This window comes from Sardina pilchardus, chromosome 16, assembly GCF_963854185.1.
Source record: "Sardina pilchardus chromosome 16, fSarPil1.1, whole genome shotgun sequence".
NCBI classification, from domain to species: Eukaryota; Metazoa; Chordata; class Actinopteri; order Clupeiformes; family Clupeidae; genus Sardina; species Sardina pilchardus.
Window position 1 is genome coordinate 3,310,829 of NC_085009.1, and position 14,309 is coordinate 3,325,137.

The 14,309-nt window shown below is 47.1% G+C and overlaps 1 protein-coding gene across 1 annotated transcript; it reads left to right on the forward strand.

The window, feature by feature from the left end:
* Positions 1–2,715: 2,715 nt before the first annotated feature.
* si:dkey-185m8.2 (trichohyalin) lies at positions 2,716–13,466 on the forward strand. The gene is made up of 3 exons (XM_062516341.1): positions 2,716–2,900; positions 5,578–6,369; positions 7,606–13,466. Exons 1-3 carry the CDS (start codon positions 2,864–2,866, stop codon positions 13,227–13,229), a joined length of 6,453 nt encoding a protein of 2,150 aa, XP_062372325.1. The 5' UTR covers positions 2,716–2,863; the 3' UTR covers positions 13,230–13,466.
* Positions 13,467–14,309: the final 843 nt, after the last annotated feature.

Sequence of the window (14,309 nt, forward strand, 5' to 3'; positions counted from 1 at the left end):
ATGTTTTTACTAAAACTTAGAACAGCTATACTGCATATGTTAGCCTGTTATACATATATCATGTTCTGTGTAGTCTGTATGCATGGTTGCAAGGTTGATTGCGTGAGTGTTTGTGTATGTGTGTGTGTGTGTGTGTGTGTGTGTGTGTGAGAGAGAGAGAGAGAGAGAGAGACTATGAGTGACCTCATAAATGCCAGTGAGGAATGTGCCATCTTCATCAAGTCAGTCTAGACAGTGTGTATAGGAGAGATACAAGGATACAAGGAGGAGCACCAAGGGACACCCTGGAGCAACAGGGTCAAGGAAAAACTCCCTTGTCCAGGAAGAAACCTTGGGCAGATCCACGGCTCAAGGGGCCAACCCAACTGCCTGTGGTCGTGCTAGTAGAGGGAGCCTGTACAGTGTATATTGTGTGGCGGATTAACATTGGGAGCACTTAGACTCTGCGCAGTAATATCCTCACTCCAAAGTGAAACTGAAAGTGCAAGAGTGAGGATATTACTGCGCCACACAATATAGTTATCCCTCTTACCTAATTACAAATGCACCTTGTTTTATTTTGTCTCACCATACTTGGTCGTGTGACTACTCGTGTAACTGTATTTAGGGAAAACATGGAGGTGTTTGGTCGCTTCTGACTTCATCTCTGTTTGGGTCCTAATGAATGCATTGGGCTAGCTAAGTGCTATCAAAGTTGCGCCGCGCGCCAGAGCCAGTGAGTGCACGCATTGAAACGTGAGAAGTATGCATCAACTCGTCTTAGTTAAGGGAATAACATAGTTAATATGAAAAAACGGTGAAGTGTTCCTTTAATGGCCACCCCATCAGCCAATCAGAGAAGAGAATCCCATTGTTAAGGGAGATAGGCCGACGAGGTGACCTGTTCAATGGAAATAATGACTAGGTGGCACGGAGATGGAGTTGCCTCCGCCTAGCCATTATTTCCATCGAACAGGTCACCTCGAAGGCCGTTATTCTGCTTATCTCAGGTTTGTATTCATCACCTTTATATTTAGACTATAGTTTTATTCCACCGTTGCCACTTGTGTAGTGTTAATTTCCATTACAATGTAAACGTTTACATTGCTAAAACTGTCATAGAGAGAGAGAGAGAGAGTGAAAAGAAAAAGATGTGTATTGAGAATATGAAGCATCTATATGTATTGAGAATATGAAAGCAACACACAGATTTTTTAAAGTTGCAGAGCAATGTTAACAAGAACTTAAGAGGCCATACATGCACATACATGTACATGCGTGTGTGTGTGTGTGTGTGTGTGTGCGTGCATGCGTGTGAGTAAGTGATTTGTCAAAGAAAAAAGAGATTTCACAAAGTTGTGTACGGAGTATTGGCCTGGAGCCAATTCTGAAAGCACACCGTGCCAAGAAGCTATATAGCCTACTACGGTAGGTTCCACACACACTGCCAAGAAACAGAGTTCTCACATGTCTTGTGAAAGAGTTAAAGGAGGGGAAAAAGAAAATCACTTCACACTTCACAACCCCCGGCTCCAAACCACCACACAACCCACCCCCAGGAGCCTATGAGTCATCAAAGTCCGTTAACAGCTCCTCTGAGAAACACACACACACACACACACACACACACACAGAGTGAGTTGGGTTGGGTCAGAACACTCTGTACCGTTGCGCATCACACTGATGTTGACACCGGTAGCAGCAATAGGTGGCATAAGAGAGAATCCTCCGCATTCAAAAATTTGCTAGCACACATGCACACACACACACACACACACACACGCACACACACACACACACACACACACACACACACACACACGCATACACACAAAGCAAATCTACACTGATTAAAACATTCTGTGCTCTTTAACCATAAACCATTGTGTGCTCTTTAGCCATAAACACAAATTGGAATTCAAAATGAATGAATACATTACGTGTAGCATATGTGAGAAAGGATCTACTGGCCTATGGAGGGCAGTAACGAGGCACAGGTGTTTTTATGTCGCACTACTGACTGTCGTTGTTGTGTGTGTGTGTGTGTGTGTGTGTGTGTGTGTGTGTGTGTGAGAGAGAGAGAGAGAGAGAGAGAGAGAGAGAATAGTGAATATCAGTAGCATGTCATTGTGCTGTGTTTACATGTCTCCTCTCTGTCTGGTGTGATGGCATAGGTGGCCAGTGTTATATTGTAGCACCCAAACCACAGCTTTATGCTTCCGTTGCCTGTGTTGCAACACCACACAGGCAACACTGGCCTCACACTTCCTGCTTCACTATGTATGTGTGTGTGTGTGTGTGTGTGTGTGTGTGTGTGTGTGTGTGTGTGTGCGTGTGCGTTTGTGTGCCTGAATATGTGCACACAAGCTTGTGTTCAGTTCAAAAAATGTTGCACAAATGTCTCGTAACCTTCACTTAAACATGCCTCGCAGGTCACTCTCTCTCTCACACACACACACACACACACACACACACACACACACACACACACACACACACACACACACACACAGAGACTCTCACAGACAACGATGGAGGTGCCAAGTTGCTTGTGAAATCTTACACAGGATATTGTACTATGACAAATGTGCAACAACACACCAATCATATGAGTGTGTGTGTGGCCTACTAGGCTTGTATGACTTAGTGCAAGTAAAACCGCAGGTTCAAGTCACATGACCATCCAGCACTTCCACGTTCTGAGCTCCACGGCAGACAGGAAGTGGCGAAGCCTGCAGAGCTGCTGCCGACGCCGAGAAACAATCGGCCAACAGATAGCAGAGAGGACCGATGACAGATTAAAGGTTAAAAGATAGTGATAAGGAGAACGTTGAGCAGCAAGACAAAAGAGGAGAGGAAACGAGGAAGAGGAGGAGGTGGAAAGATGGAGGGAAGTGAGCCGAAGAGTCCTAGCAGAGGAGGTGAGTTGCACAAAAACTGCTAACATCACCAATGAGAGAGAGAGAGAAAGCGCGCGCGTGAGAGAGGTGGGGGCGGGGTAACAGATGAACTGCTTGACTTTGGGAGAGAGATGGGAGGAAAACAGACTGGAGTGGATTGTAAGAGAGGAAGGTGTGGAAAAAAAGAGAGACAGAAAGGGAATAGGGGAGCGTTAGAAAGAGATGGACGCATAGAAATGAAACGTAAAAGGGAAAAAGAACTCAAACATAAAGAGAGAAGGCAGGAAAGAGAGAAAGAGAAAGTACAGACTGCTGTTTTCGCCTGTGTGTGATGATTGTTAGTAAGCCCTCGTTCAGGCCTACCTCAACTCTTGGAATTAATACTACATTGTATTGCACAGTTCATGAGTGTAAACTTTTCATATTCCTGCAACAGATGTCTAAGTATTGGGATATGGCAACATCAGAAAAGTTTACAAGTAAATGCCCATGCAGTTACACTCATAGCTATATTACTGTTCTATAGGCAAATCATCATGTGTCTGCTGTGGATGGACTAAAACAATTATGTCTATAAAAAACTGAGGAACTTAATTTGTTCTGTTAGCTTTGTCCACACAACTCAGTGTAGAACAACTCAATTACAAGTTTGAGTAATTGCTGGCTCAGAAACACTGTCGGTGAGGATGTCATCTCTTGCCTGTCCATTGCTATGTGTCTCATCAGATCAAAGAGTGTCTCTGAAATTTAAGAGGCTTTCCTCCAAACAAAAATGTTTTGGATCGACACTGTCTCCTGTTTGACTTCCATCACTCATAGTGTTTCCCTAAAAATGTCCCCTGTCAGCATGAAGGGCAGATAACATGCACGCTATAGCCAGACTATTGTGTCTGAGTGTTGCTCTTGTGTGAATATGAAAGTGAACTCCTCTGCTTATCTTATCGAGCAGGGATCCAATGTTTTTTTCCTTTCTCTTTGTCTTGTGCTGAGTAAAGACCCATCCTTACCTTTTGAAGTTGTATGACGTCTAGACCTGCATATGTGTGTCAGTGCGTGTGTGTGTGTGTGTGTGTCAGGCTTGTGCAAAATTCAGAATTGAATTGAGAATGACTCCTAAATTCCAATTCAATTCTTGAGTTTGAATTGAATTTGAATTGAGGTCAAAAACAGGATGCAGAATTACAATTCGAATTTGAATTAAGGGAAGTAGAATTGAAATTCAATGAAATTCAAATCAATTCATATATATAATATAAGGGTACGCTGCAAATTATTTGATTCTTATCAAGATAAAAAAATAGATTAGAAGTGTTAGATCATTTATATTGTTTGAAGCGTGAATTTCTTACTTTACGAAAGTGTTCAACTTTACACTATCTTAAATCAAGCACATCTTTTTTTTGTCTCAAATAGGCATGAAATCTTAAAATGACGTAAATACTGTTAAAATTAGATCTTTTACATCTCTCCCTCAAATTCTCATCAAAATAAAGCTTGTTTTAAGATTAAGTGACAAGAAAATTTGACTTAATTTAAGATGACATTTAAGATTTAAGATCTAGACTTGTCACAAGCTGTGGTAATGTGGCGCAACAGGTTACAGCATTAGTACCTTATAATCGTACAACTACCCACGGGGACCCGGTTCGAATCTCACCTGCGGTCATATCCAAATCTCTCCCCAACTCTTTCACTCACCTACCCGCTTCCTATCTATCACCGTTGTTCTATCTGAATAAAGGCAAAAAGTCCAGAAAATATTCTTCCAAAAAAAAGGAATATAATCTGAGGCTGTTTAAATGTAAGTAACCTCATTTTACAACCAGCATTTTATGCTTATATTAAGTATATTTTACTTATTTTGGGGATGTACAAATTATATTTATAAGTAATCTTAAAAACAGCAATTTCAGCTTATGTTAAGTTTCCAAATACCTCTGTAGACATGCTTATTGCTAGATTTTTTTTATTTATCTTAATTCACAAAATCTTGTCAAGTGAAATTATCTTGCTGCATGGACAGAAAATTTCACTTGTTTTGAGTAGCTTTTACCTCAGATTTAGTGTTTTTATCTTGTTTTTAGACACCCTTTTTTGCAGTGTTTAACAATTAAGTTTCACAAAATGTCAGATATGATCTCAACAAACACACAATTTATAATTGAAAACAGTAATCAATTACATTTCCAATGTAATTTTCCCTGAACTGAATGTATGTGAGATTCAACACATTCTTCCTGTTATGTGACATGTGAATTTGTTTTGAATTGCCATGAATTGAATTCCACTTCCTGTCATTCCAATTCCAATTCCAATTCAACTTCCTGTGGGGTGGGGCCAATTCAATTCAAATTCCAACTCATGAATTGAATGGAGGCAAATTCTAAAATTCGGAATTGTGCACAAGCCTGGTGTGTGTGCGTGCTTGTCTGTTCATCTGTCTCTATGCGTTTGATAATAGTAAGAATATGCAGTTGGAAATCTAAATCATTTTGTATGTGAATCTCTGTGCCCGTATCTTCTCTCTACTACCCTTCCTCCACACTTGCTGACACATATGATCACATGATTACTACAGCATCTACACACACACACAGCTCAAGTGATTGCCCATGTGTGTATTATTAGTAGTACCATACTATTACATTTCTCCCTTGGACTTGCTCTTATCTACTTCACTTTCTCTCCACCCACCCAGAGCCGTCCAGCCCGTCTGGACGATCCGCCCTCCCTGAGCTGCGAGTGGTTCTGCTGGGCCGCCGAGGAGCAGGCAAGAGCTCCACGGGCAACACCATTCTGGGCGCCACGAGGGGTTTCGAGGTGGACCGCTGGACCGAAGAGTGCACCAAACAGAGAGGGGACGTGATGGGCCGGCGCGTCCTGGTGGTGGACACCCCCGGCTGGGAGTGGTACTACTCGGCCAACGGCACGCCGGCCTGGGTGACCCGTGAGGCCCTGCGGAGCATGTCCCTGTGCCCGCCCGGCCCGCACGCCTTCCTGCTCGTGCTGCGCTCGCGTGCCTCCGTCACGGGCGACTTCGTGCGGCAGGCCAAGCGCCACCTGGACATGCTGGGCGCCGACGACAGCGCCTGGCAGCGCACCATGCTGGTGGTCACCCGCGGCGACGAGCAGAGCCCCGCCGACTACTCCTCCGGCGTGGAGACGTCGCCGCGTGCCGAGAGGGAGGCCTTTCGAGAGCTCCTGCAGCGGTGCGGTGGCAGGTGCCACGCGTTGGAGAACCGGCGCCGGGTCTCGTCCCCCGGTAACGGCGCTGGCGCCGGGGCCGACGACCGGCAGCAGGTGGCCGAGCTGCTGGTGAAGCTGGAGGAGATGGTGGCGGCGGCCGGCGGCGGTCACCTGGAGGCCAGGGCCGCACCACTGCTGATGGGCCTGGAGGCCGAGGGCCGGCGGAGGGGCAGGGAGAGGAGGAAGAAGCAGCGGCAGATGGAGGCACAGGCCCAGAGGAGCTGCATCAGGGCGGCACTCAGCAGTGAGTAGACCACGCGCCTGTGTGTGTGTGTGTGTGTGTGTGTGTGTGTGTGTGTGTGTGTGCGTGATGTTTGTGATGAATGTGTAGGTTCAAAGAAGCTGCATCAGGGTGGTGCTCAGCAGTGAGTAGACCACACGACTGTGTGTGTGTGTGCATGTGTGCGTGTGTGTGTGTGTGTGTGTGATGTTTGTGATGAATGCGTAGGTTCAAAGAAGCTGCATCAGGGTGGTGCTCAGCAGTGAGTAGACCACACGCCTGTGTGTGTGTGTGCATGTGTGTGTGTGTGTGTGTGTGTGATGTTTGTGATGAATGCGTAGGTTCAAAGAAGCTGCATCAGGGTGGTGCTCAGCAATGAGTAGACCACACGCCTGTGTGTGTGTGTGTGCATGTGCGTGCATGTGTGTGTGTGTGTGTGTGATGTTTGTGATGAATGCGTAGGTTCAAAGAAGCTGCATCAGGGTGGTGCTCAGCAGTGAGTAGACCACACGCCTGTGTGTGTGTGTGCATGTGCGTGCATGTGTGTGTGTGTGTGTGTGATGTTTGTGATGAATGCGTAGGTTCAAAGAAGCTGCATCAGGGTGGTGCTCAGCAGTGAGTAGACCACACGCCTGTGTGTGTGTGTGCATGTGTGGGTTTGGGTGTTTGTGCTTGTGCATCTGTGAGCGTGTGTGTGTGTGTGTGTGTGTCACAGAGGACCAGTATCAGGGCTGCTGTTTGCATGTGTGTGTGTGTCTGTGTGTACTTATGTACATACTTATGTGTTCAGTCTGAGAGGTGTTTCTAGCCTACAGTACTGTATGTCTAAACCTTAAACACTTGTTAAACATTGCTTGTACATGACCAGCTGAACAGCAAACTGCATGTTAGGAGTGATGAGCAGCACTGTTTAACTGGCCAGGCCAGGCAGGAGGTTTAATCATCGGTGAAAGTGGAAACATTTAAACATCTGGGCAGTTGATGTGAGTTTGCCTAAAGATGGAAAATGCAGAAGAACTCAATCAGGCATTTTTACCAGGCCTTGTTGTGTATGACAAAGCCAGTCTCGTGGAGTACGTAGAGTAGTTTCTCTTCGGTGAAGTGTCCCTTTACTTCTATACTCAGATATAGTCATATTGACTTAAATCAGCATTTGAATAATATTTTTAAATCTGTTTTTGAAACCACCTATGTTCTATGTGTAACTTCTCCGGCTATTGTGTAACTAAGGCCCCCCTATCCCCTTCTTCATCCATACAGTTGACCAGCCCCCATCTGAGGACCAGGAGGACCGGCAGCTGTTCCCCAGGGGAGGCCGACGTCTCCCCGAACTCCGACTGCTCCTGCTGGGGGAGCGAGAGACGGGAAAGACCTCCGCTGCCAACACGCTCCTGGGCCAGCCACTCTTCCAGGCAGGCTCAGCCACGGAGGAGAGTGGCAGGGGCCAAGCTGAGGTTGCAGGCCGCAAGTTGACCGTGGTGGACACTCCCGGCTGGGAGGGCGGACCTGAGGGGGGCACTCCGGAGAGGGTGAAGCGTGAGATCATCGCCGGGGTGGCGCTGTGCCCGCCAGGGCCCCACGCGGTGCTGGTGACGCTGCGGGTGGATGTGGTGGTGGGGGCAGCGGAGGTGTCGTGCCTGGAGGAGCAGATGGCGGCGCTGGGGGAGGGCGTGTGGCGGCACGCCGTGCTCCTCTTCACTCACGGTGACAAGCTGCGCCCCGGTGTGACGGCCGAGCAGCACATCAACAGCGGGGGCCTGCACCTGCGGCAGCTGGTAGAGCGCTGCGGTGACCGTTACCATGTTCTTAGCAATGATGCGCCCGCCTCGACAACAGCAACGGTGCGACCATCAAAGCAGGTGGCGGACTTGTTGGACAAGGTGGAGAAAATGGTGGCGGGCAATCGGTGCGAGGCCTTTTCGCCACTCGTGCATGACATCCAGCAGCTGGGCCGTGCCAAGAACGAACGCTACCACCTGAGGTTGCGGGACCTGACTGACCGTCTGCATCGTCAGGAGAAGGAGCTCAAGAGGCTCCGAGATGGGGAGGTCAAGAGCCTCCGCTGGAGCATCCTCCGGAAGAGGGAGAAGGGGAAGTACAGCCCGAGAGGAGGGGGAGAAGAGGAGTCTGGGAGGGAGACCACCCCTGAAAAGGGAGGTGAGGACCAGAGAAGCTTGATCAGTGAGCTGGAGGACAGGATGACATGGCTGACAGAGGACAAGGAGAGAGAGATCCAGGACCTGACACTGGAGAACGACCGGCTGGTCGCTGATCGAGAGCGTGTCTTCCGGGAGAAGCAGGAGGCAGTCATGGAGGCGGAGGACAAGAGTCGGGAGGTGGATGAGCTAACGGAAAAGTTAGAGGAGCAGCAGGTGAAGACCATGGAGCTGGAGCAACAGAACCTGACCCTGCAGCAACAGAAGCAACACATGGAGTGCACATGGAAGAGAGAGAAAGAGGAATGGGCGGCTAAGCTGGAGCAGGCACAGAGAGAGGCGGACGACTTAAAGCTCAAGTGTGATGAGGACGTCTCACAGGTGAAGATGGAGATGGAGAAGAGATTAAAGGACAAAGAGAATGAGATGAAGAGGCAGCTGCAAGAAAAAGAGAAGAAAATGGAAGAGATTGAACAGCAGAATACAAAGAAGGAGACAGAGAGAGTGTCAAAGCAGAAGGAGCTGGATGCAAAACGAGAAGAAGAAATGACCAGACTGAAACACAGTATTCAGGAGAAGATCACAGAGCTCGCAAGGCTTGAACAACTGAATCAGAGCAAAGAAAAGGAGATTGAGGGAGAGAGAAAGAGAAACACGGAGAGTCTGAAAAGACAAAAAGACATGGAAAATGCACTCCGTGAGAAAGAAGAGGAGATCTCTGGGCTGCACCGCTTGCACAAGGAGCAGAGCACGAAAAGAGAAGCAGAAATGAAGAGAAAGGTTGATGAAAGAGACGGGCAGATCATTCTTTTGAAACGACTAATCCAAGAGAAAGAAAAAGACGCAGACCAGCTGCAGAAAACAGTCAAACAAATCCAGAGAGAGTTGAGTGATGCCAAGATCGAGTTCCAGAGAAAAGAATCCGAGAACGGTCTTCTCATCAAGAACATGGAAGAGGATCACAGAGCAAGGGAAGAGGCCCTGAAGGCAGAGATTGAGAGAACAAATAAGCAAAAGGAGAAGATGAAATCCCAGCACGAGCAGGAAACTAAACGTGCAGAGGCAGAAAAGGCGCTAGCCTTGGAGACAAAAGACAACACCATCAAACACCTGGACGAGGAGAAGCGAGAGGTGGAGAAACACCTGATGGAGGTGCGGCAACAGCTCAAGGAGAGCCAAAAGCGGCTGGAGGATCTGCAAGAGAGGAGGCAGGAGATGGAGGGAGAGCTCCAGCAACTCCAGCAGAAGAGCGAGGACCTCCAGAGGGACCTCCAGACCCAGAGGGCCAACCATGAGAGGAGGCAGGTCGAGCTGGAGGACCTGCTGCAGCAGAGCCGAGAGACTGTGCGAGAGAAGGAGGCCCAGAACATGGAGGCGGCGCAGGAGCACCGGCGTGAGGCAGCGGAGCTGCGGCTGACTATCGAGACACAGCGCAGAGATGCAGAGAAGATGCGAGAGAAGATCGAGGGACAGGAGAGCCAGATGAAGGAGATGAAGGGATACTACGAACAGAAGCTAGCCGAGGAGCAGGCTGAGCAGCAGGTGAAAAAAACAGAGAGAGAGAAGGACCTGGACAAAAGGGAGGCAGAGCTCAAGATGTCCGAACTTCAGGTCACAAATAAGATGAAGGAGCAGCAGAATGACAAAGAAGAGCTCAACAGACGGGAAGTGGAGCTGACGGAACAAGAAAATAACCTAAGAAAGAGAGAGGAAGACCTGGAGAAACGGGAGTGTGAGCTTGGACAACAGAAGCAAAACATGGAGCATCTTCAAGAAAATTATCAACTGAAAACCGAAGGCCTGAGGGGAAAAGAGGATGAGATAAAAGAGAAAGAATCTCAACTACAAAAGCAAGAGGAAGAAATAAAACACCTAGAACAAAAAATTAGTGGACGGGAACTCAGTGTTGAAGGCAAAGAGAGTCAGCTTGAAAAGAAAAGTGAGGAACTCAGCCTTAGAGAGAAAGACACGGAGAACTTCCAACATACACTTAAGAAAATGGAGAGTGACCTGACAGAGAAAGACCAAGCGCTGAAGGTTAAAGCCCAGGAACTGGAAAAGAGAGGGAATGAACTTGAAGCCGCAGAGGATACCTTGGAAAAAGGTAATCAAGACCTAAAATCCACATCAGAGCAGACACATCGAGACTTGGAGAGAGTTCGACAGGAATTAGAGAGAAAAAGAGAAGAAACAGACAAACGGGAGGAAGAACTAAGAAAGACAGATGAGGTGCTAACGAATGAGAAGCAAGAGATTGAGAACAGTAAACGTGAACTGATCTCTGCCAAAGAGGAGATAGAGATGAGTAGAACTGAATTTCTAACACGTGAAGAGGAGTTCAAGGAGGAATGCCTCAAGAGGGAAGGGAATCTGGAGAGAAGGGAGAATGAACTGGGCAAAAAAGAGCAAACCATTAAACAGCTGGAAGAAAAATGCGAAAGCATTTCCCAGGAACTTGATGATAAGCATCAGGACCTTACTGAGAAAGGAAAGAGACTACAGGAAAAATCACAACAGCTCTTAAGCCAGGAACAACGACTAAGTTGTGCAGAACAAGACCTTTCGGATAAAGAAAAACAACTGGAAAATAAACTTCATGAATCAAACATGAAAGAAGAGGATGTGGAAAAACAAGCTTTTATTCTGGAGAAAAAAGAAGCTGAACTTCAAGAGAAAGAACTCTACTTCAGAAATCAAGCGGATGAACTGGAGAACCAGAGGCTAAGCATTGATAAAAAGGAAAGTGAACTTCAGAAAAGGGAACAAGAGCTCCAAGAAAGGGAACAGTCACTGGTGAGTAGGGAGAAGGAAATACAAGGATGTCAAGTTACACTGGAAAAGAGCTTACAAGAGCTGGAGAGCAAAAAAGAAGACATGGTGAGACAGGAGGGTCTCCGTGAGCACGAGCTTAGCAACAAAGAATATGAACTAGAACAAAGAACCAATGATCTAGAAAATAGAGAACAGGAACTCATTACAATTGAAGAAGCTCTTAAAGGTAAGATGCAGGAGGTAAATGCAATGGCTAAGAGACTGGAGGAGGACGGACAAGAGCTAACAGACATCATTCAAAAAGAGGAGGATCTCGAGAAGAGACTTGCTGACCTCGAAAACAAAAAGACTGGCGTACGGGAACAGCATCTACTGAAGAAAGAGGAAGATTTTGAGAAAAGAGAAAGTGAGGTGCAGAAACAGGAACTGGCACTGGTTTGCCAGGAGCAAAATCAGGCCAACAGGTCACAAGACCTTGAAAGACAACGGCAAAACCTCGAGGAAAGGGGGCGGAAGATGACGGAAAAAGAATTAGAACTACAAGAACTAGAAAAACAACTGAGCAGCAGAGAAGACCTCATCAGCATTAAAGAGAATGAAGTGGAAAAATATCAACATCTGGTCAAGAAGGAAGAAGTTCATAGACAAGGGCAGCTCAAACAGAAAAATGATCTTGATGCAGGAACTGAAAGTATGAATGAATCACAGGAAAATGTTCTGGGGGTCAGACAGCAGGTGGAGAAGAAACAAATTGAGATTGACAGCAGAGAAAAGAACTTAAGAGACCAGGAGCAGGACATGAAAAAGAAGGTTCTGGAGTTAGAGCAGTGGGAGAAATACCTGTACAACACAGAGCTCAGGCTAGTGAGTAAGTCTAAGGCCATGGGGGGCAGAGGATGGAGCAGGAATGCAGCAGAGCTAGAGAGGACAGAGCAAGAGCTGAGCCACACAGAAAAAACTCTGGAAGATGTACTGAATGAGTGGAGAGAGAGAAAAGAGAATGGAGGACTGAAGGAGAAGGACAGTGATGAGGAGGACGAGGAAGAGGAGAATATCAATCAAATGAATGGCACAGAGATGGAGAGAAGAGAAAATGAGCTCATCCACAAACTCACAGACATGAAAAATCGACTAGAGGAGCTCATCTCGGGCCACGGAGGAGAGATGGATGCCTGTAATGACTCAAGTGAGGAGACACAGCTGGGCACAGAGAGACGATCGGAGGCTAGTCATGTGAGGCAGGCACAGGCCAACAGGACCAAGAGTCATCCTGGAGCCAGACTGGGAGTCACAGTAAGCGCAAACAGCGAGGGAGAGGATGAGAGCGACAGTGACTATGACAATGAAGACTACCACCAGTCTCACAGCTCTCTCAACATCACACCGGATCTTGTGCCCAGGGTCCCAGAACTGAGGTTGGTGCTCCTAGGAGAGGCCTGGTCTTCACGGCACCCAGCTCGCCATATATTCCTGGGCCAGGACTTGGACAACACCAGGGCGCCCTGGAAGGGGCAGGTGGCCGGCAGGAAGGTCAGCCTTGTGGAACCTTCCGGTCTCAAGTGGCGCTCCTGCAGGATCCCAACGGCAGCACAGCACCGGGACGTCCTGCAGAGCATCTCCCAGTCTCAGCCCGGGCCCCACGCGTTCCTCCTCATCATACCGGCCTACCTGTCCGTCACACGGGCCTACCGGCACGCAGTGCAGGCCACGGTGGCAGCACTCGGGGATGAGGCCTGGAGGCACAGCCTGGTGGTGCTCACCTGGGGGGAGGCCCTGGGAGAGAGCCCCCAGCAGCACCTCCTCAGGAACGGGGACCTCCAGTGGCTAGTGGGGAGGTGTGGGGGCAGGTACCATGTTCTGGGCCATGGTAAGCACAGAGACAAGCAGGTGGCAGAGCTGCTGGAGAAGATTGAGAGAATGGTGGCGAGGAATGGATACATGCAGCAGAGCGACTAGAGAGGAAGAGATCAGATGTGTGTGTGTGTGTGTGTGTGTGTGTGTGTGTGTGTGTGTGTGTGTGTGTGTGTGTGTACGTGTGTGTGTACGTGTGTGAGACTGTGTTTGTGATTGTGACTGATAAGGTATTGATAATGCTGTATCAAGGAACTAATTACTTTTGTGCTTTCTATAAAATAGACAAAATAAAATATAAATATAAAAATATACACAAACAATGCAGTGGTGTCATAATGTATTCAAATAACTCATGAAATACGTCTCCATGTTCACATTCATATGCATGCATACATATGCATTCACAAATACATTTCATGTAAGAGTACATAGAAATACCCCCAACAATATCCAGTGAGGTAGCATGTGTGTGTGTGTGTGTGTGTGTGTGTGTGTGTGTGTGTGTGTGGTAGCCTATTCAATATTGTGTGTATTGTGTGAAATAGGGTGTACCATGTAGGCTACCATCACAAATATGTAGCCTACTCCCAAAGTCAAAGTAATTTTTCATTAAATGTATGCCCATGGCCAAAATAGCAATAGAAAGAACACTTACAGTCACACTTACTCCCTTGTTCTTACTTTTGACCTTGAATCTCTGTTCATGGCCAGTTGTTATTGTTAATTAAAATCAATGTAACAAGTAGGCTACAGCCTATTTCACAGTTTTTTTCATCTGGGCCTTTAGCCCAAAGGTTTCTTTAAAGCAACACTAAAGCACTTTTCCTCTTTTGCACGCACGCACGCTATTTGTTTATCCACCATATGTTGCATGTTTTCATCAAACCACAGGTACGCTACCCGAACTGGTAAAGTTACATAGTGCAGTTATAGCCGATAGAGGGCAGCAAAGTGAATGCAGAAGTGCTGTTAACCTTGTTATGAGTTGATGAACCGCCGAAATGATTTTGGAAACATTATATTAAGGTACGAAAAACTCTTTAATGTTGCTTCAAGGTTCTAGGGCCTTTAGCCCAGTCTATTGTTAGGCCTACAAGTAGGCTATCACACTGGTCTGGTTCATGTTGTTTTAATGGTTTTTCAGTATTCCCTTTGTGTATTAGAAAAAAGTGGCCTATAGGC

What these genes read in the sequence shown, in the direction of transcription:
- si:dkey-185m8.2 (XM_062516341.1), top strand. Translation starts at nt 2,864, where the DNA reads ATGGAGGGAAGTGAGCCGAAGAGTCCTAGCAGAGGAG. An exon ending in GAAGAGTCCTAGCAGAGGAG is followed by an intron (nt 2,901 to 5,577) that starts GTGAGTTGCACA and finishes CCACCCACCCAG; the next exon opens with AGCCGTCCAGCCCGTCTGGA. An exon ending in CATCAGGGCGGCACTCAGCA is followed by an intron (nt 6,370 to 7,605) that starts GTGAGTAGACCA and finishes TCATCCATACAG; the next exon opens with TTGACCAGCCCCCATCTGAG.